The sequence below is a fragment of the Dromiciops gliroides genome, chromosome 1 (assembly GCF_019393635.1).
Source record: "Dromiciops gliroides isolate mDroGli1 chromosome 1, mDroGli1.pri, whole genome shotgun sequence".
NCBI classification, from domain to species: domain Eukaryota; kingdom Metazoa; phylum Chordata; class Mammalia; order Microbiotheria; family Microbiotheriidae; genus Dromiciops; species Dromiciops gliroides.
The window spans coordinates 41,166,186-41,193,450 of NC_057861.1; the positions used below are offsets into that span (position 1 = coordinate 41,166,186).

A 27,265-nucleotide genomic window follows, 5' to 3' on the forward strand; every position below is an offset into this window, starting at 1 on the left:
CCTGTTGTTATTATTGGTGAGCAGGCCAAAGGAATAAGGAGAAATCTTTGATTCAATTGAAGGAATAGGGACAGGGTAGACCCTGGAAACAGTAAGGAGGATGCTGGGGAAATAACAATGTGCAGAAGTTTCAGTGGAGAAGAAGGAAGTCACATGTGTGATGATTTCCTATTTCAACTAATTATTCTACGTGCTAAACTCATATTTGAGCCTACTTATTATCACCTCTAAATTTCTTTGCTCTGGGGCAATGTCCATCCCTATTTTGTTGTTGTTGTTCAGTCCTTTCAGTTGTATCTGACTCTTTGTGACCCTATTTGGAGTTTTCTTGGCAAAGATACTGTAATGGTTTGCCATTTCCTTCTCTGGCTCATTTGACAGATGAGGAAACTGAGGCAAACAGGATCAAATGACTTGCTTAGGGTCATACATCTCATAGGTGTCTAATGCTAGATTTGAACTCAGGAAGATGAGTCTTCCTGACTCTAGGACATAGGCACGCTATGCACTAGGGCGTCACCTAGCTGCCCTATTAGCACACCCCAGTTAAGCTTTTGCTTAGTATGTAGATGCTTAATATAGGTTTAAAGAGCTGAACTGAACCGAAATGAATGGTGAGTTCTTCAATTTTTTGCTCCAGTAAGCCTCCCAATGTTGTCTAAAAATCACGCATATTACACAAAGCACGAGACAGAATTATGTAGGACTCAAAAACCTACCATTCCATAAACATGTCTACTTTAATATCCTTGGCCTCCCTGGTTTTATTTATTGATATGTTTGATCTCCCTTCCTTCCCCTGACATTAAAGCAGATGGCTATTGGCAACAAAGCAAAGACAGCTATTGTCCTCTTTGAGGTCAGCAAAGAAAGGGGCAAGTTAAAAACATAAAACTGTGCCCCTCGTAATGAATATACTTTTTTGTTGTGCGTGTGTGTATTGTGTGTGTGTGTGTGTGTGTGTGTGTGTGTGTGTGTGTGTGTGTGTGTGTGTGTGTGTAGGGTTTCATTCCCTTTCTGAAATATTGAAATCATTACTTTACAGTATGACAGAGGTATCCCTAATGTTGTTATTATTTAATCATTTACAGTAAAGTCCAACTCTTCATGACCCTCTGTGGGTTTTCTTGGTAAAGATACTGGAGTGGTTTGCCATTTCCTTTTCCAGCTTGTTTTACAGATGAGGAAACTGAGGCACACAGGGGGAAGTGACTTACCTAGGGTTACATAGCCAGTAAGTATCTGAGGGTGGATTTGAACTCTTCTTCCTGATTCCAGTCAGGCCCAGTGCTCTATCTACTGTACCAGTCTGCCACAATTTGCAGATGAGTAAACTAAGGCTCAGAGAGTTTGCCCGGAGTCACCCTGAAGTCATATGTGTACGTATATATATACATATGTGCATATGTATATATGTGTGTGTGTGTCTGTGAATGTGTGTGTGTACGTGGGTGTGTGTCACCAGACAGGCAAAATAAAAGACATTTACAAAGGCAAGCTCTCTGCTTTGACTCAGGCTCCCAGACTCTGGCTCACTTTTTCTCATGGAGTTCATCAGGACGACAGCCGAGCCTTTGAACTCTCCCTGATGTGTCACAGCTTCCAACCTCATTGCTCTTAAAAGGCCCAGAAAATATTTTTTCTAACTTAGGGGTAAATCTATTCAAGAGGAGGATTTGACTTGTTTTTGATAAAATCGAATTTCCTTGAATGTAAGATTCTTTTTTAAGGTTTCTATGAGTCAGGTTTGTGATATATTGAAAATATGACTTCTCTAAGTGTGTGTATGAGAAAATAATTGGTTTTGGGATGTTCAGAGGCCCTGCTCAAGGGGATTATATTAAGATTGATTGGATTGACTTTGCTGATCGACTCACTTGGAGTTAACTTGATAGGAAACATACCTACCTGAAGGCCTGGCCCTTGGGGGAAGTGTTCTCTGAACTCTGAGCTCAGCATGTTCTACTCATGGAGCATCCTCAAGTCCAGTGAACCAATGGATTTGGGTGATGGTGGCCAATTAGCTTGGAGTGGTGTGTGGGGACCACCTCTCATAAGCTTCGGTGGCATAGGGACTTTCTTTTTGGCCTGAGACTCTTAGGTGGTGGTGCCTTTTTCTCTCTTCTCTCCTAGATCCTAGCTATGCTTTCCTAACTTTCTGAGCCATGTGTTATCTCTCTTTACTAATATCTAATACACTTTAATAAATGCTTAATGCCCCCAAACTGGTGCTAAAGCTTCTAATTTATAAGTAGCACTATATTAGAAACCCCAGCTAATTTTCCTCAAACTTGGGACAGAAATGAGGCGACCACATATAGGTTTTTTTTGTTTTTTTTTGCGGGGCAGTGGGGGTTAAGTGACTTGCCCACGGTCACACACCTAGTAAGTGTCAAGTGTCTGAGGCCGGATTTGAACTCAGGTACTCCTGACCCCAGGGCTGGTGCTTTATCCACTGCGCCATCTAGCTGCCCCCGACCACATATAGTTTTAAACACCGTGTGTGTGTGTGTGTGTGTGTGTGTGTGTGTGTGTGTGTGTGTGTGTGTGTGTGTATGTATACACAAGCTGGTCTTGATGGAAATTTCCTTCTTCTCTCTCCTATGTGTGGTTCAGTGTGTAGAGCTCTGCAACATGAGTTAGGGAGATGAGATCTAGATCTGTCTCTGATATTTAGCAGCTGTTTGTCTCTGGGCAAGACACTTGACCACTGACTGCTTTAATTTCCTCACAGTTATAACATCTACCTCCCAGGGTTATTGTAAGAATAAAATGAGATAACAATTGTAAAGTGCTTTGCAAACCTTAAATGATAGTTATTATTATTATTTCAATTTACTGCTGTCAATGTTAGCCATAGGGAAGTCATCTTTAGTGTCTGCACATGTGGTCCATGAAGTCCTGGATTCCCATTATCTCCGGTTGTGTTCTACCTGATAGCTCCCCGGAGTCAAGTGCCCCCCTCCCCCAACTAGCAGGATTGAGGTCCTTGGGAAGCTTTGTGTTGATTTTCATCCTTTTTAGTCTCAGTGACCTTAGATCTAGTTATCAATCCACAATTTCCAACCCCTTTGATCTTTAACTCTAACATTCAAGCAAGTCAAGTCAACAAGCATTTATTATGCACCAACTATGTGCCAGGCATCCTACTATGGGCTAAAGGAAAAAAAAGGAGCCTGCAGTCCAAGGAAGGGGAGTGGGGTGGGAGACAACATGCAAAAAAACCACTGTGTAAACTATATAGTATCTATATTTATACCTATATCTACAGCTATATCACCTTTCTCTATCATCTATACTTCTATCCATCTCCATCCCCACCCCTCTCTTTCTTTCTCTATCTCTACAAACCAAATTGAGATAATCTCAAGGGGCAGGGCTAACATGAAGGGGGAGTGGGAAAGGCTTCTTGCAGGGGGTAGGATTTTATTTGAGATTTGAAGGAAGAGAAAGGAGACGATTATTCTCAGGGGGAAGCTCTTAATTTTTCATTCTGAAATGACTAGTGATGGTGGTCATGGTGATGGTGGGACCCAGAATTTATGCTCCAACCAGGACTTCACTCCCTGTCCCCTTGAATTTTTTGTGGAGGCAGCAGAAATGAGGCCCTTCGGCAACTTTGTGTTTGTCTGTTTTCTTGTTTTTTTTATTTTTGGTGCTGGGGGAGGAGGAAGGCAGTGGTCATGGACTCAGCATAGGAAGACCTTGCTGTGTTCACCATTTGCTTAGGAACCTTTTTACTTTAAAGAGTCCCTTCTGGAGTTAGCAGAGACCCTTGCTCCCACATGAGCCATCAGGAGTTGGCTTCTAGTGGGCAGGGTCTGTGGTTACAGCTGGACTCCATTCAGAATTAAGTCTTGCCATCTTTTGTTTAAAAAGATTTTTTTTTTTGCGAGTCAATGAGAGTTAAGTGACTTGCCCAGGGTCACACAACTAGTAAGTGTCAAGTGTCTGAGTCTGGATTTGCACTCAGGTCCTTCTACATCCAGGGTCATCGCTTTATCCACTGCACCCCCAGCTGCCCCAAAAAGGTTTCTTTAAAATAAATTCATAAACTTAATAATCATGGGCAAAATGCTTCATTGTATAAAGAAGAACAGAACAAAGACTTGTGTGTGAAAGAACCTTTCTTCTATAGGGTATGTATGTATGAATGTGTGTGAATGTGTATATGTATATGTGAGTGTGTGAATGTGTTTTTGTGTATGAGCGTGTGAATATGTGTATGTATTTGAGAATGCGTACGTGTATGAGCGTGTATGAATATGTGTGTGTGTGTGAATGTGTGTATATGTGTGACTGTGTATGAGAGGGTGTTTGCCTAAGAAATTTAGCACAAAAATAACACAATTTTCCTTTCTGTCTGGGTTTCCTCCTGTCTTCTCTGTATTTTTATTAGTGTTAACGTTATTTTCATTTTCATTTTCTTCTTTCTTCTCTTTCTTCTAAGAAGGAGAAGGACTCTACCAAGAAACAGAGGTGATATGAAGAGGAAAGATAGCAATACAATTGAACACATCTCCCTTCCCTTTGGGTTTGCCTCATTATCATGCCTCAACAAACTCCTCACCTCTCCTGCCTCAAGAATAAGCCCTCCCTTGTAGTCAATGACTAGAGTGAATGTGCGCATTCCCGGCATAATTTGTGTTCTGACTTTTTCTTGTTGGTTCTTGTTGGGCAGGTCAACATTGGCATTCTCATTGCTGTGACCAGAGTCATCTCCAGGATCAGCGCAGAGAACTACAAGGTCCATGGAGAGGCAAATGGTTTTAAGTAAGTCCTGTCTCTGTGATATTCATGTGAAAGCACTTCAATACTTCAGGGATTCAAGCTGGGGAGTTAGGAGACCTAGATTCTGTCCTGTTCCCAGTCTGGTTCATTGCTAACTATGTGTCTGTGGCCAAGTCACTTCCGCCTCTAGTTTCCACACCAGTAAAGTGAGAATAATATGCCCTTCTCTGGCTACCTCCTGTGACAGTGGTGAGAACTAATTGGCCAAACAGGCAAGATAAAGCTTGGTGACTGGGAAAACACTGCCCTTTGTCACAGCTCACATTTATATAGCAATGTGAGGTTTTTTGAATACTTACATCATATTATTTGATTCTCACTTTATCCCAATAGGGTAGGTTCTGTTTATTTCCATTTTACAGATAGGAAAACTGAGCTTCAGAGAGGCCAAGTGAGCCCAAATAACTAATAGGCATCAGAAGCAGGATTTAAATCCAGTTCATCCTGACTTTGAATGCATCATGCTAATTTGCCTCTAATATAACAAACCTTAAAATATAAATGCTATTTCCTTCCTTCCTTCCTCTTCTTCTTCTTCCTCTTCTTCTTCTTCTTCTTCTTCCTCTTCTTCTTCTTTTCTTCTCCTCCTCCTCCTCATCTCTGTCCTCTTCATCCTCCTTTTTTTGTCATCCTCCAAGGGCCTCAGATATCATGTAGCCCGCTTCCTCATTTCATGAAAGAGGTGGCTGAATACTAAAGAGTCGGGACTTGAATTATGCTGTGGGAGATGTAGGACAGCTAGGTGGTATAGTTCATAAAGCATCCTGTCTGAAGTCAGGAAGACCTGAGTTCAAATGCAGCCTTAGATACTTACTAGCTGTGTGATCCTGGGCAAGTCACTTCACTCTATCTACTTCACTTTCCTCATCTGTAAAATGAGCTGGAGAAGGAAATGGCAAACGACTCTAGTGTAATGATTGGAATGACGCCACCTGCTGGAGACTTACTGTAGAAAAGCTCCACCATGAGGTGAAGGTCTTTGAGGGCAAGACCATGCGTCTTTTCTTTGGCATCAGGAAGTGACGTTGGCTTGTGGGAGGAAGAAGGGGGAGCCTGGTGCTCTGACTCGCGCTCTTTTGTGAAGACTCTGGTGGAGAAGGGAGCTAGAAATGTGCTCTCCCTTTAATAGATAGATGAATGTAGGCCTTTCTCTCTTTACCAAATTCTCATTCTCCTTAATAAATGCTTAAAAGCCTAACTCTTACTAAAGCTTATAATTTATTGGCGACCACTCATTAGATATTTTAGACAGACTAGCTAGATTTTAGCCCTAACACTAGTATCTTTGCCAAGAAAACCACAAACAGGATCACAGAGAGTCTGACATGTTTGAAGAGGCTGAATTACAACAATGGGAGGACTAGAATTCAGGTCTCCTGACTTCCTTTTTTGGGGGAGAAGGGGAAATCTGCCTCTCAGGAATAATTATTGACAGACATTGTCATCATCACAGCCTGAGACCATTTTGGTACCACGTTTTGAGCCCACATGCCGTATGGCTTTTCACAACAGGTGTGGGGTTGGCCACAGATATTCAAGAGAGCTGACCTTGTGAGAGGAAGACCCATGGGAAACTTCAGTTTCTTTGTCTCCCAATAGCTCCCAACACACATGCATACAGAGATATGAATCTTTTCATTCCACAGTGAGAGTCTTAGGATGCACACTCCCCAGAATAAGGGAATAAATAGGTAGACTTAAAATTCTGATGAGAAGGAAATAACTCATGTAAACCTTACCTGACAGCTCGTGTGAATGATTGGGGGGACAAGGTGGGTGAGCAGGAGAAGGGGGAGGTCAGGGAGGTCAGAGGGCCACTGAGTCCTGGTGGTAGCCATTGGTTAAATGAAGGGGCAAGAAGGGGACCAGGGAATAGAGGCAGAAAGTTGGAGAGGAAAGAGCCCTGCCCCTTTATGCCATACTCATTTCCTCTTTTTATTTTGAAAGGGTTACCAAACTAGTACATTAAGGAAATGTTGTGAATTTACTTTGCCTCATTTTTAGCAAAGAGTTTGATAAATCATTCCCTATGGTTTTTATGGAGAAGATGGAGAGATATGGACTGAGCAATTATAGTAGCTGGCTGGCTGCTTGTTAGTGGTTCATTGTAAATATGGCAAGAGATGTGTCAAAGGGATCTGTGCTTGGCCTTGGCCCCTTCTCCTGCTCATCCACCTTTTTATCAGTGATGTGGATCAAGGCATAGATGGTGCGTTCATCACATGTACACAAAGCTGAGATGGATCCAAAAGAGATCTCTTCAGGCCCCAGGGCATTGATTTGAAATTAATAAGATTAAATTTAATAGGGATCAATGTAAACTCTAACACTTGGGCACAAAAACAATCAGCTTCATAAATGGGGATAAAGGAGGCCTAGTTAAATAGCAGTTTGTCTAAGAAATATTTGAAGGTTTTAGGGGTTGGAAGGCTTGATATGAGTGGGTCGGCAGCCCTAAAATGAAGGCTATCTGAGGATCCATTGATAAAGGCCTAGCTATAGTGGACAGAGCTCTAGGCCTAGAGTCAGGAAGACCTGAGTTAAAATCTGGCCTCAGATGCTTATTAGCTGTGTGACTCTGAGCAATTCACTTAACCTTGTTTGCCTCAGTTTCTTCATCTGTAAAATGAGCTGGAGAAGGAAAAGACAAACAACTTCAGTGTCTTTGCTAAGCAAACCCCGAATGGGGTCATGAAGAGTTGGAAATGACTGAAAACAACTCAACAAAATAAGAAAAATAAGAAGGAGAAGGAGGAGAAGGAGAAGAAGGAGAAGGAGGAGGAGAAGAAGAAGGAGAAGAAGGAGGAGAAGGAAAAGGAGAAGTTACTGCTGCTGCTACAGAAATAGGAAGCTAGTCTTAGTGTGCTCAGCTTTTGTCAGACCTCATCTAGAGTATTGGATTCAGTACAGTCTTGGGCTCTATGGCTTAAGAAGGACATTGGGAAGGGGGAGAGTGTCCACTGGCAGCCAGGCAGCCAGCCAGGAGTGTGAAGAGCCTTGATCTTAAGTTGTATGCTGATTAGTCAAAAGAACTATATGAAATTAGCTTGGGAGAAGAGATGATTCAGGGGAATAGGAGAGCTGTCTTCAAGGATTTGACGGGTGGTCATATGGAGAAGGGACTTGATTTACTCTTTTTTGGCTCCAGAGAGCAGAACCAGAAGCAATAAGTGGAAGAACAGCATTGTGCAGAGGATTGAGCTTTGAGCTTAGCATCAAGAAGACCTGGGTTCATATCTTGCCTCCCATAATTACTAGTTGCACAACTGGGCTCCTTGAGGGCAGAAATTTTCTGTTTTCATAGTTAGATCCTATGTACTTACTTAGCATAGTGCCTGGCACATAGTGGATAGTAATAATCATTGACTATTGGCCATGGGCAAGTCAATGAGCTTCTTTGGCCTCAGTTTCATCATCTATAAAATGAGTTGATTGAATTGATTGACTTCTGAGGTCTTTTTTCAGATATAAAGCTGTCATTTTGCAGTGTTGCAAAGAGGCAAATTTCACCTTGATGTGAAGGGGGAAAATTTTCCTAACAGTTAGAACTTGGCCAAAAGTTAGATGGGCTGCCTAGAGAGGTGGTGGCTTCTCATTCCTGGGAGGTCTCTGAGCAGATGCCGGGGAATGTTATACTGGAAATTGCTTTAATGGTTGAGTTGAATTCAGTGACCATTACGGTCCCTTTCAGCTCTTAGATCCTATGATTTTCTAATCCTATGACCCAAACTCAAATCCAGATGATGGAGCTTCCTACTTGTGTGGCTTGGGGCAAGGCATTTTACCTTCACAGACATCCATTTCCTGCTCTGTTAAGTGACAAGTTCAGACTCAATGGCCTCCGATATCCTCTCAGCCTCTAGATCTATGACCCTGGGATTTCCAAGACCAACTTAGCTGACCTCCCAGTGTTGCTACCCATGGGTCAATGTTTCCCCTATAAATCTGCCATGCTTGTTTCTGCTTTCACCCTGGAACACTTCAGCTGATTTCTAAAATGCCAGCAATTTTCAGCTCTCTGTGGCACCAGCATAATTAAAGTTACTTTTGTTACACTACATCATTTCCGAAAGTGAAAGGGAAAACAGTAAATATGCCTGCACCAAAAATCTATAAGACAATTATTCTGTAATGAATTCAAAACACTAGAAATTAAAATGACAAGCTGCCAGGGTCTCATGGCCTTCAGAAACCCATAGAAAGCAGTAGTGGGATCTGGTCTGGCCACGGAAAATAGGTGTTTATTTGAACACCAGCCTCTGTTTGATGTCAGTGGAATAACTGAATGTGCTAAAGTCCCATTATGATGCCAACATAGTAGAGTGAAAGAGCAAGGCCTTTGGTGTAAGAGGATATGGGTTCAAATCTTGCCTCTATTACTTATTACCTCAATGACTTAGAGCAAGGCACTCACTTTCTCTGGACCTCAGTATTCTCACCTGTAGAATGTAGTCGCACCCGACGTCTTCTAAGGTTCAGTTCTGAATGTCCACTTCTAAATCTGTGACCTTTGGCATTGACCCCTTCAAGGTCAGCATAGAACCATCCAAATCTATAATGGCTTCCCACTTCCTAGAAATGCTATCTCCTCAGAATTCAAGATTTTCTAGTCTGGCTGGAAACCACGAAACCTGGATAGAGTCAGCTCACCTGGGGTTGAATCTCACCTTAGCTACATGCTCTTTTGGTGACTAAGGGAAAGATATTTCATTTATAAAAGCCAAATGTTGTTTTGTTGTTGTGTAGTTGTTTTCAGTTGTGTCTGGATCTTCGTGACCCCATTTGGGGTTCTCTTGGCAAAGATGCTGGAGTGGCTTTTAATTTCTTTCTCCGGCTCATTTTATATATGAGGAAACTGAGGCAAACAGAGTGAAGTGACTTGCCCAGGGTTGCATAGCTAGTAAGTGTCTGAGGCTGGACTCAAACTCAGGTCTTCCTGACTCTGGCCCCAGCAATATAACAACAGAATCCTTAGAGTATTTACCTCTTGAGGGTTGTTGTGTGCAAAATGCTATGCAAAACTGAAAGAGCTTTTCAAATATAAGTTGATAGAGACAGACAGATAAATAGAGACAATTGATAGTAAATAGATAGATGGAGGTATAAGCAGACAGATAATTGATAGATACAATTGATAGAAAAATAGATGATTGATAGTAGATATATAAATATAGGTAGATAGGCAGATAGATAAATAGGTGATAGAGATAGATCATTTTATATCTATTAGATCTCTGTCATTTATCAGCCTATCTATCTTTCTGGGTATTTATCTAATCTTATCTATCTATCAATCTATCTTTGCATCTGGCTATGTGTCTATCTGTCTATTATCTATCATCTATCTATCTGTCTAGGTAGCTAATAGATACAAGGTCTTTTGGGGGCAAGAAGGGCCCAAGAAACTGGTGGACTGGAAAGGTCTCAGGTAGAGGGTAATGCTCACATTCAATTTAGAAGAGGTATAATGGTTCTTGGAAGTGGAAGTTACATTACAGGGATTTCCAGACATGGAAGACAGGCAATGCAGAGGCATGGGGACAAAGAAGGGAGTTTCTCTCCATGAGAGATCATCCATTCCCCATGGTTCATAGAGAGAAGGGGATGAATGATTTTCTTACTGAGCTCAGCATGAGTACATCAATGAATTATAGTCTCAAAATATTAGATGATGAGGGCTTGACTTATGTTGGGTCAACTTGCTGAATGATGCACGTTTCTTCATGGGAGGCAGTGATATGGAGCAAAATGGACATTGTCACAGAATGATAATAATCCATTTGGGGGTACTTCATGCATGCTTCCTCACCCAGAATAATGTGGCAGCTTCAGTGAACAAACCCATTGTGTTGGGGAGAACCTGATGGAGGTAACAGAATGCCCCTCAGAGTCCCCTATCATTACAGGGGTCTTGTCAGGAGCTCATTGGGAGACCATAGCTTATCAGGCAGCTATCCTGGTGGAAACTCTCAGGTGCTCTCTGAAAAGTTGGAAGGGCTTGAAAGGAAATGCCTCAATTCATCCCAATAAATATTTATTCAATGCCTACCTACTATGTGCAAAACTCTGTCCTAGATGCCATAGGAGAATACAAATCCAGTATGCTTCTGCTATACTACCTTGACTCCCATCATTCAGGGTATTTTATTTATAGTATTCATTTGACACTTATCACACAGAGTCTTGTGTTATTCAGGGAATTAGGTGGCATCGAATGCTAGACTTAGAGTCAGGATGTTGTTAAGGCATTTAACTATCATTTTCAGTTATGACCAACTCTTCGTGACCCCATTTGGGGTTTTCTTGGTAGAGATACTGGAGTGGTTTGCCATTTCCTTCTCCAGCTCATTTTACAGATGAGGAAACTGAGGCAAACAGGGTTAAGTGACTTGCCCAGGGTCACACAGCTGGTAAGTATCTCAAGCTGAATTTGAACTCAGGAAGATGAGTTTTCCTGACTTCAGGCCTGGCATCCTTTCCACTGCATAGCCAAAGTTCATGTCCAGCCTGGGACATTTACTAGATATATGAATATGGGCAAATCACTAAACTACTCTGCCTCAGTTTCCTCTTCTTTAGCATGAGTAGTATTTGTACTTCATCTCCTCTAAGGTCCCTTTTAGCTCTTCTATGATTCTGAACTATAAGTCCCTTAAGGTCAGGTACTGTGTCTTTGTCGTCTTGGTTTCTCAACCAACTTTGCATGTAGTAGATCCATGGTCAACATTTGCCAAATGACTGGATAGAAAAGATCAACTCATTCTAGGTAGTGAAGTAGATAGAACATTGGATTTGGATTCAGGAAGACCTGAGTACAAATTCTGCCTCAGATACTTCCTAGCTTTGTGGCAAGTCACTTAACCTTCATCTGCCTCAGTGTCCTCAATTGTAAAATGGAGATCATAATCTTGCTAACCTCACACGGTTGTTGTGAGGATCAAATGAGATATTTGTAAATTGCTTAGCACAGTGACTGGCACATGGTAGGTGCTTAATAAAGAAATAAAATGGTTTCTTTTCTTCCAAGAGGGGAGAGGATGATGGAAAAAGAAATGAGGAAAAAGGTCTGAGAGACAGGGAGAGATCTAAATAGCACAAATTATGTCTCCCTTGGTTTCCGTCTTTGCATCCGTTGAATCTAATCATTTTCCTGTTATAGATGATGTGACTCTCAAAGACAGAGACTGAAAAGGTGTCCCTGTGTTTTTTTTTGAGGGGTCTAAATTATAGTAGTTTCAGGGAATAAAGAAGCAGCATAATAGATACTGGTGGGTGCCAACAGAAACTCAAGTCTCTTGCTGTTCTGCAAGGGTAGTTTCTGCTTGAAATCAGACTTCTCTGGTCAGGCCCCCACAGGGTTGCCTTTCCAGGGTATACTGTTTTGCATCCCATTTGTCCTGAAGATAGTCTCGTTAACTTCATTCCCAGCAAATGGCCTAGGCGGGGGCTTATTGCCTGCTTTCTCACTGTCTCCTTGGAAATGGGCCATTGAGTTGGAAAAAATCAGGATCATTTGTGTAAAATGTAGACTTCATAAGTTGGTGAACCAGAAATGATAGCTATCACAACCAGCCACAAAGAAAGCAATTATAACATAATTAGAAAAATCCTGGAACCCTTTTTTTTTTTTTTCTGTTTGAAGTCCTTGTTTCAGGGTGATCATTTTGCTTGGTGCTGCAGAACTCAGTATTCATCCAGTCTAGTGTTGTAACCCTTTATAATCCCCCACAACATGCTTAGTTTGGTTTTTTCTTTACTGGTTGGGCCATTGTTGAACCAGATGCCAAATTCACAGAATAGACTTAGAAGGGGCCTTAGTAGCCGTGGTGATGCAATGCGGGGAGGATACGGCACTGAACTTGCAGTGAGCAAGACCTGGGTTCAGATCTCAGCTTTGCTACTTATGAGCTGTGTGACCCTAACCAATTGATCTAAGTTCTCTGGGAGTCAGCTTCCTTATCTTCAAAAGGAAGGTTTTGGTCTCTGTGACTTCTAACTAAGGTCCTTTGCAACTCTAGAACCGGTTAGCATTTTATAATCCATCTAGTTCATGCAGGTCTAGAGGCAGCTAGCTGGTATAGTGGATAGAAGGCTGGACTAGGAGTCAGGGGGACATGAGTTCAAATCCAGCCTTAGATATTTCCAAGGCACACGACCCTGGACAAGTCATTTGAATACTGTCTGCCTCAGTTTCCTCATCTGAAAAATGGTGATAATAATAGCACCTACCTTCCAGGGTTGTTGTGAGAATAAAATGGGATATTTGTAAAGAACTTTTCACACTTTAAAGCTTTATGTAAATGCTGCTGCTGCTGATGTTGTCGTTCACTATTATTATTGACAATATTAAGGAACCTCTGAAGAGTCACGGGCCTGCAGTTGTTCCTCTTTAACATCCTGGTATTTTATTTTTATTTCATTATTTTTTTTTTTGTTCTTAATGTATCACACAATTTACGACTTTAAAAGCACATTTTGATTCCTTCAATGATTGCTCTCTTTCAAGGAGATCATTTCCAGGATGTGAAGATCATAGCTAAATAATTCATCATGTTTGTGTTTTCCAGAGACATGCTTCTATTAATTCTGTACCAAATGTAGCTCCATTACCATTTAACTCTGGCCTTATCTTGTTGGCTGTGGGTACCAGGGGTAGAGAGGGTGGTAATAGAAGACTTTGGCCAGTGATTTGGATTTGGGGTCAGAAGTCCTAGGTTCGCATCCCAGTGATTATATGAAATAGCAGATGTAAAATGCTTTAACAAAATATAAATTACTATATAAATGCTATCTATTATTACTGTCAACTCTGTCTGGTAGCATACAGAGGCGGCTAGGCATCAAAGTGTATGGAGTGCCGGATCTTAAGTGAGGAAGATGTTATTGTTGTTGAGCTATTTCAGTTGTGTCTGACTCTTCATGACCTCTTTTGGGGTTTTTCTTGGCAAAGATACGGGAGTGGTTTGTCATTTCCTTCTCCAGCTCATTTTATTACATGAGGAAGCTGAGGCAAACAGGATGAAGTGACTTGCCCAGCTAGTAAGTGTCTGAGGCCAGATTTGAATGCTCTGTCCACTGCGCCAGAGGCAATTAGGTATCTGAGTGCATAGAGTGCTGGACCTGAAGTCAGAAAGACCAGAGTTCAAATCTAATCTCAGACTATTACTAGCTGTGCGACCCTGGGCACATCATTACCTCGGTTCCCGCATCTTTAATGGTGATAATAAGAACACCTTCCTTCCAGGGTTGTTGTGAAGATATAATGAGATAATATTTATAAAGCCCTTTGAAAATCTTAAACAGCTGTTATAATTACTAGTATTAGTACCACTACCATTACTACTACCATTTACTGCTACTATTACTATTACTAACATTACTACCACTATTACTAACATTGCTACTACTATATTACTACGACTAACATTACTATCACTATTACTAACATTACTACTACTATTAGTACTGTTACCCTTACTACTATTAGTATTGTTACTATTACTAACATTACTACTAATACTACCATTACTACTACTGCTACTACTTCTATAATTAGTATTCTACCTCTATCACTTTATGACCTTGGGAAATTAATTTATCAGCTCTGGACTTTCGTTTCCTCATATGTAAAAGGAAGGGTTAGACTAACTATCCCTAAGATCCCATCTAATTCAAAATCTATGTTCCTTTGACCTTTACTTCCAACACTCAACCCCAGATGTGCAGATGGGATGACTGAAGGTGTGACATGTGGGTAACTTTACTCTGTACCCTCAGGTGAGCAGTCAGATGACCTCCATTCCCTGACCCAGGCTCCCAAAAGTGCTAGGTTTGTGGTTGGGAGAGGCCTGGGTTCAAATCCTGCAAAGGACCCTTACTCATTGACTTTGTGTCAGGCACCATCCCATGGAGACCCTACAGTAGTGATTGTTCTTGAGCCCAATCCTATAGCATTTTCCCAAGCCATCTTGCCCCTAATGATGTCAGGGTTACAATAAGACACTCAGAGCCAGTGTTTTCATGGGATCATTCTTTTCTCCTAACATTAGTCTATTATTTGTAATGGGCTAATCTTCTTCTCTTCTTACTAGTAATGTAAAAGGAGATCACTGGGCTCATGCCATCAGGAAGCATTATAATAGGGTTATGCCATCAACCTCTTGAGAAGTGTCATGGAATTGTAGATAGATGACCTCAGTGCACTCAAGTCCTATCTCTGGCCTATGCATATTATGTGACTCTGTGGCAACTCATTTAACCTCCCAGTGTTTCAGGCAGTCCTCTAAGACTGTAAGCTGCAAAAAAGGGTGCTATTCTATTTTGACAGAGGGACTTTCCACACCAAAGTTCCCTATATCAATAAAAAACCACTAAGCTCCCCCCCACTAACCACCACATTCCCCAAAACTCTCAACCATCAATGGCTTCTGTTACAACAAGACTATTCTTTCTATTCCATATCCCAGGGTTTCAATGACCTTTTCTTTGCCTTTTATTCCCAGAGAGGAATCTCATCTTTCTTTAAAATTTTTATGATAAATCTGGTTTTGTTCAGTTGAGAAAAGAAACTGCTATAATACTCTGCCTCCCACTCCTGAAAGCTCACCCTATAGGAGGGGGGATGAAACATAAAGGAGATGTAAGAAGTTTTCCTTTGCTTGAGTGACTATTAGGTCACATCCTACTTTTGGACTCTTTCTCCAAAATATCTCTACCATCTGCTCCTTCTTCTTCATTCCCCCTTTCTGATCCCTAGCCCTGACTCTCACTGCTGACTGCCTAGGCTATATGCAGTAGCAGCCTAGACTTTCTCTCCTACCTTCCAATCTGTCCTTTCTTTCATACTCCAATATGATCTTGCCCATTCATAGATATGGCCATGTCTCTATCTTCTAAGCACCTTCACAATCTGGTATTGATGCCTTTTGCCTTATTATTTACCTTCACATGGGCTAAACACCAGCCAAATGGTGTTATCCCTTCCTACTTCAAAATTAGACCCATGACCTTCTGTGCCTGAGAATTTTCATGTATTCTTCTTCATGCCTAAAAAGTTTTGGGCAGTAGATAAGAGTGCCAGACCTAGAGTTGGGAAGACCTGACTATAAATCTGGTCTCAGACAATTACTAACTGTGTGACCTGGGCAAGTCACTTCACCCTGTTTGCCTTGTTTCCTCATCTGTAAAATGTTCTGGAGAAGGAAATGACAAACCACTCCAGTATACGTGCCAAGAAAACCCCCATTGGGGTCCCAAAGAATCAGATATAACTGAACAATAGTTAAGTGCCTGCTGTGTTCAGAACAGTATATTAGGAACTGGGAGATGTATAATTTTAGATAAGACATAGTCCCTGCTATCTTGTAGCTTATCATCTAGTAAGGGAATAGAGCACAGATAGAAATAGCTAGCTATTTGTGAATCTAAAAGAATAATATATGATTCCTTTAGCATAGAGAACTCATAGCACAGGAAATCCTTGCACCAGTACAAATTGCAACCCATCTATTACTTAGCAGCTAAGTCCTCAGAGTTGCCTTCAGTAGATAGGGTAAGTGATTTGCCCACAGTCACATAGTTAGAGAAACACCCAAGGCAAGATTTGAACCCAGGTCTTCTTGCATCTAAGCCCAACATACTTCTTTTCCAGGCTGACCATATTCTCTCTTACACAAATCACTATGATACGCAATGATATAAATGTTTTAAAGAGGTACCATCCCAACTCAAGTGCAGATTCCTCCCTGAATCAGCTTTCCTAGTTCTCACAAGTTAATAACAGCCATCCCTTCAGACCTCATCCATTTAGCATTTATTTTACTCTTGATACCCTTAGGTAATATTGTGTTGAAGCCCTCCAAAGCTCTTTTCAGGTCAGAGATCCTCTGAGCTATTTCTTAAATCTGTAAAATGGGTTGATGATACCTGTAACAACCTAAGAGGGCTGTTGTGAAGGTCACATGAAATAATAACAACAACAACAATAATCTAATGTTCATCTAGCTTATTAATGTCCTTATTAAAATGTGGCATTCAGAAACAAATATGGTACCATAAATGTGGTCTGGCCATGGCCATAGAGAATGATACTCTTAATTCTGTATTCATGGGTGCCACGTATCCGGGTGCCACGTATCCCTGCATTTGGGATGTTTAAGCCATCCTCGTGCTCCCAGGTAACGAAAGCCTTGACCTCATGATCTACTGATGGCACATCAACTATTTCAAGGTCATAGAATCAGAGATTTCGAGCTGGATGAGACCATGGAAACCATCTCATCAGACCCTTTCATTTTCCCAGTACTGGCAGAGTTGAAGTGACTTGAACCAGGCCACATACCTTAGTGAATGGCAGAACAGTTTCCAAACCCAAGTCCTGTGACTAAGTCTGGATTTAAAATTTTTGATAGTAAGGATGTGGCTGAATGCTCCCATGATTGTAGACAAAAAGAGAAAAGGAGAGGGTTGGGTGGAGGAACAATAAAGGCTCTTGCCTTGCCCCTGCACAACAGTGGCCATAAAGTGTAGGTATTAAGATGGCGAAATGATGATAATTAGTGAGTCAGAGGAAGTCTGCTTGCCTTAAAACTAATTAAATGATTGGTTCATTGGGTGGGACAGAATAGACATGTTGTTTAGTACACATTTTACTAGACACAAGGGGGAAAAATCCTTGACTAGGTTTGTAAACATATGGGCTTGAAACATGGGCAGAGAAAGTAATAAAAGATTAGCATTGAAGGCATCCGAGGGAGTTATTGATACTGGGACTATTATTAGTTTGTGTAAGCGAGAAGCTCTAATATTAATCAAGCTCAGAGCCCTACTAAGCCAATCCCCCTCCACTCTGGAAATGTAAATGTCTGTTTATTTATTCTTCTTGCAGAAGAGAGTGTGACCTAATTTTAAATAGCAGGGCTCCAGTGCCGAATTCTTCTCCATATAATTATCCTTCACCTTCAGTAATGGGAATGATGGAGAAGAGTCCAAGTTCAACTGGTTTCTCTCCTCTTTTGGGGATCATTGAATTGTAGATTTCAAGATGAAAGGCACCTTGGAGTCCATCCAATTCCACCTTCTCTTTGTAAATCGATGAGGAAATTGAGACCCAGGGAGATGAGGTGAGTTAGCATCATAGGTTAGACTTGGAAGGGACCTCAGAGGTGGAATCCAACCTCTTCCTTGTGTAGATCATAATAACTAACATTTTTATGGTGCCTACTATGTGCCAAATACTGTTTTACAATTAGCATCTCATTTGATCTTCATAGCAACCCTGGGAGGTAGGGGCTATTATTATCCCCAGTTTACAGATGAGGAAAATGAAGAAAACATAGATTAGGTGACTTGCCCAGGGCGGCATAGCTTATAAGTGTCTGAGGTTGGATTTGAACTCAGGTCTTCCTGACTATAGGCCTGGCACTCTATTTACTGTGTCACCCAGATGCCTGTAGATGAGAAAACTGATGCCCAGGAAGATTGACTTCCACAAGGTTATACACCTAGCTCATTGAAGTTAAAATCTGGTAGATTGCAGATTTCCTAAGGTCAAGGAGTATGTGTTTTTCTTTTTTGTATATCTAGCACAATCAGGTCAATGCAACAAGCATTTATTAAGCACATCTTACATGTAAGGCTCCATGCTGGGAAGTGGGAATACAAACACAAAATGAAAACCAGACTATTTGTTTGAAAAAACACAGAGGCTTTAAGGTGTTTATAGTACTCTGAGGGATACAACAGCTAGGTAACATGGCAGAGGACAGGATGCCAGCCCTTGACTCAGGAAGACCTAAGCTTGAGTCCTGCCTCAGGTCTGAGGGAGCTGTGTGACCTGGACAAATAACTTCACCTCTGTCTTGATTTACTCATCTGTAAAATGAGGGGGTTGGTCTGGATGGCTTCTAAGTTCCTTAACAGCTCAAAATTTATCATCCTATGGTCCCATGCCAGAGAAGTGGATAACATTTAAATCTGAGGAGGGAGAGAACTCTAATAGTCAAGGACAAAAGAAAAAAGAAAAAAAGTTTGGGGTAGAATCAGTGCCTTGGGGCTTTTGGGCTTTGGACCCAGGGATTCTAGGAGGGGAGAGACACAGAGAGAGACAGAGAGAGACAGAGACAGAGTGATGGAGAGAGAGACAGAGACAGAAAGAGACAGAGTTGCAGAGAGAGACATATAGACACTTACAGAGACAGACACAGATACATATACATACATAGAGACAGAGAGTGACAGAGACAGAGAGACAGAGACAGTGAGAGAGAGAAAGAAAGATAGTGAGTGAGAGAGACAGAAGGAAAGAGACAGAGATGAGTGAATGGATTAGAGAGATGAGAGATATGAGAAAGAGGAATGGTTGGATAGATAGAGGTAGATGGATCACTATATAGATGGATGCATGGATGGATGGGATAGAGAGAGAGAGATACAAAAATAAAATGGTTGCTATTCTTAAAGAGCTTATATAGTAACGGGGGAGGACAAAATATAAAGGGGAACCAGATAGGAGGGAGATACATTGAAGGGCCAAGGCAACTGGTGTGGAGGTGAGGCAGTCCAGAGAGTGAGTTCAGTTGGTAATGAAATGAGCAGAATGGCTGAGGCTTCTCACAAAATGATGGGAAGGACTTAGCAGTATATGAGCAGCCCTCAGGATGGAGTCATACCCAGGCAGGCAAGGTGGCTGGTGGTGAAGTATAGCAGTCTGGACAATGAGTTGAACTAGAAGTAAAGTAGGATATGTCCCATCTGTAGATGCTGGGGGAGGGGGACAAGCTATAACCTCTCTTCCACTCCCATCTACTCTCACTGTTGTTTTCATAACATCAGGGACTCTATGAGTACAAAAATCCTGCAACCCCTAGAATGGAAATACAATCTTTTAAGATGGTGCCATATTCTCCTTGAGCACCTTCTCAGTCCCATCTACCATCACGTACAAGTGTCTGGTCCCCTCTGGGAGAGACAGATGAGGCATCTCTTGGGAAGGGCATGCTCTGATGCTGTATAAAATCCATTGGCCAAGTCTCAGCTATAAATGCAAAGTGCTTAGTTGTAAGTTGGATGTACCCCATGGCCGTTAATGCATTGGGATATAATGGAGCATGAATCGATAAAGATGCCAGCAAAGTATGGCTCATTATAAAATACTTCTATGTGGAGAAAGGAAAGATTTATTTGTGAGACTGAACAATTTCTTTTTCCCTCTGGTTTTGGGCACTATCATCAGACTTTCTTGTGCTCATTCATTCAACACCATTTCTTAAGTGTCTCCTGTGTGTCAGGCAATGCACTAGGTCCTGGGTTTACAAAGATAAAAAGGAAACAGTCCCTGCCCTCAAGGACTTGATGATCTAATGAAGGAATAAAGCATGTACAGAGATAAATAAATACACAGTATATTAATAGTAAATGCAAAGTATTTTGTGTATGTGTTTATGTGTGGGGGGAGGGGTTTGGCATTAAGTATTAGGGTGATCAGGAAAGGTCTCCTATAGGAGATGACATATACCTTCACTGTTTTTTAATTTTTTTGCGGGGCAATAAGGATTAAGTGACTTGCCCAAGGTCACACAGCTAGTAAGTGTCAAATGCCTGAGTCCAGATTTGAACTCAGGTCCTCCTGAATCCAGGGCTGGTGCTTTATCCACTGTGCCACCTAGGTGCTCCTGAAGCATGTATAATTGATAGCATAGTGTTTGCCTTCTCATTGGGTGGGGAAGGGTGAGAGGGAAGGAGAGAATTTATAACACATAAAATTTAAAAATTAATATTAAAAAATTTAAAAATACAATTGGGAATTAATTAATAAAATAAAATTGTAATTACAAAATAACAAAGATGTGGAAGTGGGATGTAGAATATCAAGTCTAGGGGATCAGCAGGTATGCCGGTTTGGCTAGAACATAGAATGTGTGAGAGGGGCTATGGGGCACAGTTGCTTGTAGAGTAACAATTGCAAGAAAAAAGGTTTCATGTGCTTTGCAAATAATCAGTCTTATGAACGGAAGACATGATGGATTGTGAAGGACACCGACCACTTCCACTGGCTTTCCTGACCACTCTGCTAGAAAGTATGCTCCCTGGGGAGACAGAGGAATCAATAACACGGGAGCTTTACCCTCTGGGTAGTCTTCCAGATGACCCAGGACTTTGCCGAGATTAGTTAGGACTGCAATGGGAAAGCCGAACCGAGTTATCTGGCGTGTTTCCCTTTTTTCATATAATGAACTTGTGTAAGATCCCAAAGTGCCCACTTAGGGTTTTTATGGATCGCTGGGGGATTCTAATTCCTGACATTAGAAGGGGGAAACTCCAGGCAGGCAGACACATATCTATGATTCATTTTCTTACCCACATTAATTAGATGCTCATCATTCATGAAGGGCACAGATCAAGGAGGGCTAAATCCCAGGGTAAACCCTTGATGACAACTTCAGGAGCATCAGCTGTACTGATAACCCCGGTCCTAGTTATGAAATTGCAGAATAGCATTTCATCCTTATACCACATAATAAGACAAATATTTAAGTCATGCCAACTCAGAGAGCAAACATTTAGGCAAATAGGCCTTGTTTCCAGCCCTGACATTGGTCTCCAGAGAAGGCTCTCGGGTTGCTAAGCAATCTTGGGCCCATTTGCATATATTCCCTTAGTGATAGAGCTTTGCCTAGGAAAATAAGTCAGTGGATAAAGTAACATCCATACCTGAAAAGACAACCACACAATGTTGAAAGCCCAATTATTATACTTGGGGGTTTAAGCACAACTCAGAGACAAATAAAACTGTCAGATAGAGTGGAAGACACTTGGGTGTTCCGGAAGAAAATCTGGGCCCTGGCTCAGTGGAGAAACATACTTAAGGCCAAAGGTGAGGAGGAAGGTGTTTTTCAGGGAAACAAATAAGCATCTTAATTAAAATGATAATTAGAGATAATTTAATTTAAAATATTCACTTTGAGCATATGGTAACCTGATCAGGAGTGATTCCCATAATGCCCGGAGGGAATATGTCCTTCCAATTTTTCAAGCATGGATTTAAATGAATTTCATTGTGTAGGGTTTTGTTTTGTGCCTTTCATTGGCTATTAGAAGGGGGTGGGGTCATCTCACAGGATGTTTGGAGACTAGAGCTTCTGATGGAGGGGAAAATGGGGGAGATGGAGGAATACAAACTCAAATTTCAAATGCAGGAATGGTTGTGCTGAAAACAAAAACCAACAGGGACTGGTATTATAGGATCATAGACTTAAATCTGGCAGCTGAGAAGCCATCTATCTGGTCCAATTCTCCCTTTTTTTGACAGATGAGGCTGCTGAGGCTCAGAGAGGTTAAGTGAGTGGTCCATGGTCATGCAGCTAGCAAAGCCAGAATTAGAACTACTTTCCTTTGGCTTTAAATCTAGCTCAGTGTCTTGCCCTTCTTATTCCAATCAGAATATGGGATTATTGAATCACTGATTAGGATTTGGGGGATCATAGATTTTGAACTGGAGAGGACCTCAGAGGACCGGCCAATCCATTAGATAAATGAGGAAATTAAAGACTCAGGAGGTAAACCAATTTGCCCAAAGTCCCACAGACAGTACATGACAGAACCAAGATTCAAACCCAGTTTCTCTGTGCCCAAGTCCAGTAGTCTTTCCAAAGTATCATGCTGCTTGGATAGGATTGTGGCTCTTTGGTTGACTTTAGCACCATCCTCCCCAGAGGATGGCTCCATCCCCTAAATAACCCTTACTTGTAGAAAACTTTGGAAACCAAGTAGTAGCTGTTTGGGGAAGGCATTCGGGGCTACCTGCCCCACTAGGCTATAAATCCTTTCTCTATGTTTAATATTATTAGAATCTCTCCAAATAAAATCTATCCTCTCAGTTATATTTGATGAATCCCAAACCAAGAAGACGTTTCAGCTCCTCAGAAGTAGAGATTCCTTTGGGACAGGTCAGATGTTGGTCTTGGTTTTTGCTCTCAGATTAACTGAAAATTGATCTCATAATGCCAGACCCTTGCAGATGTAGGAGAAGCATCTCTATGCATTGGTCCCTTGATGTATCATCCATACAGTCAGATTTGCAGAATCCTAGAATTGGAAGGGATCCCAGGTTTCTCTAGTCCAACCTTTGCATTTGATAGATTCCAGGAAGGCAGCATCCCTTGCCCTCATCAGAACAAATCTGGAACATTGGCTTCAGTTGTGCATACTACATTTTAGGGAAGTCATAGGCAAGCCCGATTGTTGAAAGGAAGGTGAGCAGCATGGTAAGGATCCCAGATGTAGTGCCATCTGATAGTTGAATGAAAGAATAAGGTGTTTATTAAGCAGTTACTATGTGAAGAGCACTGTGCTAAGCACTGGGAACTCAAATAGGAAAGTAAGACAGTCCCTGTTCTCAAAGAGCTCAGGTTTGAAGAGGGAGGCAATACAGATGGAAGATTTCAGCATCAAGTCAGATAGGAAGATCTTGAGAGTGCTTAGAGTACAATGCCAAAGCAGATGCTAATGCCTCTTCCTTAATGCCATTTCTGCTGATAAAATCAGATCAGTTTCTGATACTGAAAAATTTGACAGTGCCAAAGACTTTGGTGGCAAAGAAGGAAGGAAAGAAACACGCATTTACTGAGCACCCACCAGGTGCCAGGCACTTTGCTAAATGCTTTACAAATATTACCTCATTTCATCCTCACCACAACCCTTGAGAATAGGCATTAATATGACCCCCATTTTTCAGCTAAGGCAGACAAATTAAGTGACTTGCCTAGGGTCACATAGCTTGTAAATGTGGCTGGATTTGAACTCAGGTCAAATGTGGCTGGATTTGAACTTAATCTTCCTGAACCCAGGCTCAGCACTCTGCTGTGCTACATAGATGCCTTGTTTTCTTTTCTGGGTCTTCAGTATCTATGACTGTAGCACTTGCAAGAATAGTTTCTGGACTGCATCTCCATGGGAGTGCTTCACAGAAGGATGGCTGAGTGCATTGCATTAAAACCATTACTATTCCCAAGGATCTTGGGTTCATGGTTCTAGGCTGTCTCCATCAGAGTCTGAGGGGAAATGAGGTAGAAGATTATGGTTCTGGTGTGAATTATCTTGGCATTCTGATGGAAGAAACTATGGATGTTTACTCTGGCAAAGAGTAAAGCTAGTGCCCAGGTGGACATGATATCTTCAAGTCTACAAATAATTATTACCCAGAAGAATGATGAGCCTTATTCATATTGTTTCCAGAGGGGCAGAATAAGGAACAATTAATGGGAATTGGAAATAGGTAAATTTAGGCTAGATAACAGGAAAAACTTTCTAGCAAGTATAGTCATCAAAAAGTGATATGAGGGGGGCGGCTAGGTGGCGCAGTGGATAAAGCACCGGGCCTGAATTCAGGAGTACCTGAGTTCAAATCCGGCCTCAGACACTTGACACTTACTAGCTGTGTGACCCTGGGCAAGTCACTTAACCCCCATTGCCCTGAAAAAAACAAAAAACAAAACAACAAAAAAAAGTGATATGAGTTGGGGCAGCTAGGTGGTGCAATGGATAGAGCACCGGCCCTGGATTCAGGAGGACCTGAGTTCAAGTCCAGCCTCAGATACTTGGCACTTACTAGCTTTGTGACCCTGGGCAAGTCACTTAACTCCAATTGCCTCACAATAGAAAGAAAGAGAGAGAGAGAAAGAAAGAAAAAGTAATATGAGTTGCTTTGGGAAGAACTGACTTTCCCATCATGAGTGGCCTTCAATCAATGGCTGGTTGACCCCTTGTTCGAATATACTGTTGTTCTAGGATATTTCTGAGTGGGTATGGGTTGGATTTGTTGGCTTCCAAGTCCACCCCCCCCAACTCCTGACTCATTATGAAATCCTGATTTTCCATCGTGACCTTTTGAATCTCAATATTTTTTCCATTAGGAAGAGGGATGCTCTACACACAGTAAGTACCACATAAATGACTGTCATCTTTGTATTTGCATTGGGGAGCCCCCATTGCTGCTGGTTTCAGCAGGACCTTGCAGAGCATGGCAGCTTGGTACATCTACACTTGAATTCTTTGGGGACAAAGAGAATCCACAGGCTCTCTCTCTGACACAATACCTATGTGTCAGACCCTGTAAAATTTTAAAGAGTCATAAATAAACTGGTTAGAGGAGGAGAATTTCTGCTAAAATAATACTCATGCTCCCAGGCAAACCAATCACACGTAATGTGATAAGCCTTGTTGCAGGCTGTAGCTTCAAATTGATGCATGGGGATTTAGCCACACAACTCTAATTAAAGCTAACGAGGGCTGAGCTGCCCTAGCCTCATGCATCAAATTGAAAATGTGTTGTATCTGCTCCCTGTGAGGTGTACAGTCTGCTCCTGTGACATTGACCCTATAACCTGGCAGGACACATCACCTCCAGAATCCCAGGAGACTACTTCCTCAGCTCCCCAGCCAATGCATTAACCCGATCACTGAAAAAGTCCATCTCTTGTTCTGGCAAATGAGATACTTTGTACTAATTGTGGGGTGCCATCTTGGAGCGTTGCCCCATTATGCATACCTAGAGAAGGCAATAATGATAGCTGATGACTAATGTTTTCATAACCCTTAATGGTTTGCAAAATGTTTTTCCTACAATAGCTCAGTGAGGTATGTGGAGTACAAAGTTATAACCAGGGTAAGGTCACTGGGCCTTTGCATCAAGTCACCATTATTTAGCAGTCCCTGATAACAGTTTTTCAGTAGCAAAGAAACAACTTAGCTTGGCACCTTGTAAGCAATATAAAATTAGGTAAAAGTTGAAATTATTAGAGCTATAGTATGCACAATATGCTTTTTTCTCCTAGCAGTGACACTCCCAGTGACTTATTTTCTGATTCTCCTACCTACTGGCTATTATCTTTCCCATTATTCTGGTTTCTGCTTATGGGAGCCAGCCCTTCCCCTGCCTCCCCCCGCCCCCAGGCCATTTGAAGGTCTATTTCCATTTTCTCTAGGGGTTTTACCCCAGGTATGTTTGGGGCTATTTTCTCAAAGCCTAACAATTACTAGGTACAACACTGGTACCTAGATATTTTTTCCCTCTAGATATTTAATTTCATTTGTGTAGGGAATTTCCCACGTGGAATATTCCTATGGTGATGCAGATCATTCAGCCTTTCACTTGTAGCTTCTAGTCTTAAAGAATTGTCTGGAGCCGGAAGAGGTTATATGACTTGCCTGTGGCCACATAGAGTGTATCAGAGGTACAACTTGCCCCCACACCTTCCTGATTACAAAACTAGCCTCCTATTCACTTGACCACACAGAGTTTTTAGCCTCTTGTGTGTGTCATGGGGCCTCTTTGGTGGTTTGGTGAAACCAATGGTCCCCTTTTCAGAATAACATTTTAAAATAATTGAAGGAAATCTTAAATGTCAGTTAGAAGTTAATGAAAATAAACATGCAATCTGCTTTCTATCCAAATTCATGAAATCTATATGTGGACACAAATTAATAACTGCTGTCCTAATTTAAGTATTATTCCCCTTTTACAGATGAGAAAACTGAGACACAAAAAGGGTTGCTCAAATGCAATGGCATTGACCAGTCCCTTAGGAAGGGATAAACTACAAACAATAATATTCTGACCCTCAATGGGAGAGGGAACACAGATACTCCAAGATCTTGCCATTCTGTTATTTTCTTTAAATTAGAAAATAGAAGCTTTGGTGTCATCTTGGATCCCAATGCTGAACATATCAGGAACATAGAGGTAGAGAAACAAAGGGGACAGGGCTGTCTGCCATCTCTCCTGGAAACAATTTTCTCTTTGGCACTCCATGAGGCTTAAAATACCAGAGTGTGGCAATCAACAGCATGCCCACTGGAATCCAATAAATATACTCGGTCTCCAAAACCAGACTCCAGCCTGCTGGAAGGTTCCTTGGGCATTTCTGAGCAGCTTGATTGCCTTGGCATGAGGCTCTCACCATTAATACCAACTCATGGAAATGTATTTTCCCTTTACTCAGTCCTAAGTCCACTGTTCAATTCCTCTAGTATGCGTAATCATGGATTCAAAATGGATTGTGTGGCTTGGTAACAAACAGGGAATCTAACAGTCTAAGGTTTTAGAAGTATAGTATCATTGATTTTTTATTAGCAGGGAACAATTATCTGCTGAAACAGATATCCTACCAATAACCTCTTCATTCATTTAGATGGCTGCCAGATAAATTGTTTTATGAATGGGGCTGGACTTTTTCCGTGGGGCTCCTTGGGAGGTGACTGTGACCACTCCAATTGATGAAGGTCCCTATTATGACCCACTGATAATACATGGAGGCCTTAGAATCAGAGATACTCCATTGGGTAAGGGGAAAAAATGCAGATGCTGTAGCTAACTGGAAGGCAGTTCAAGTCAAGTTGAAACTAAGTCAACAAGCATTTATTAAGCACCTACTGTGGATACCCTCCCCATAAAAGGGGGAAGGGCAAAAGCAGTCTC

The 27,265-nt window shown here is 41.6% G+C and overlaps 1 protein-coding gene across 1 annotated transcript in view; it reads left to right on the forward strand.

Annotated features, from left to right (window-relative positions):
- The window catches only part of ADGRD1 (adhesion G protein-coupled receptor D1), a 482,794-nt gene that overhangs the window by 436,047 nt on the left and 19,482 nt on the right, over positions 1–27,265 (forward strand). The window contains exon 21 of the mRNA XM_043977059.1: positions 4,682–4,773. Coding sequence (XP_043832994.1) covers positions 4,682–4,773 — 92 coding nt within the window. The remainder of the gene's footprint in view (positions 1–4,681; positions 4,774–27,265) is intronic.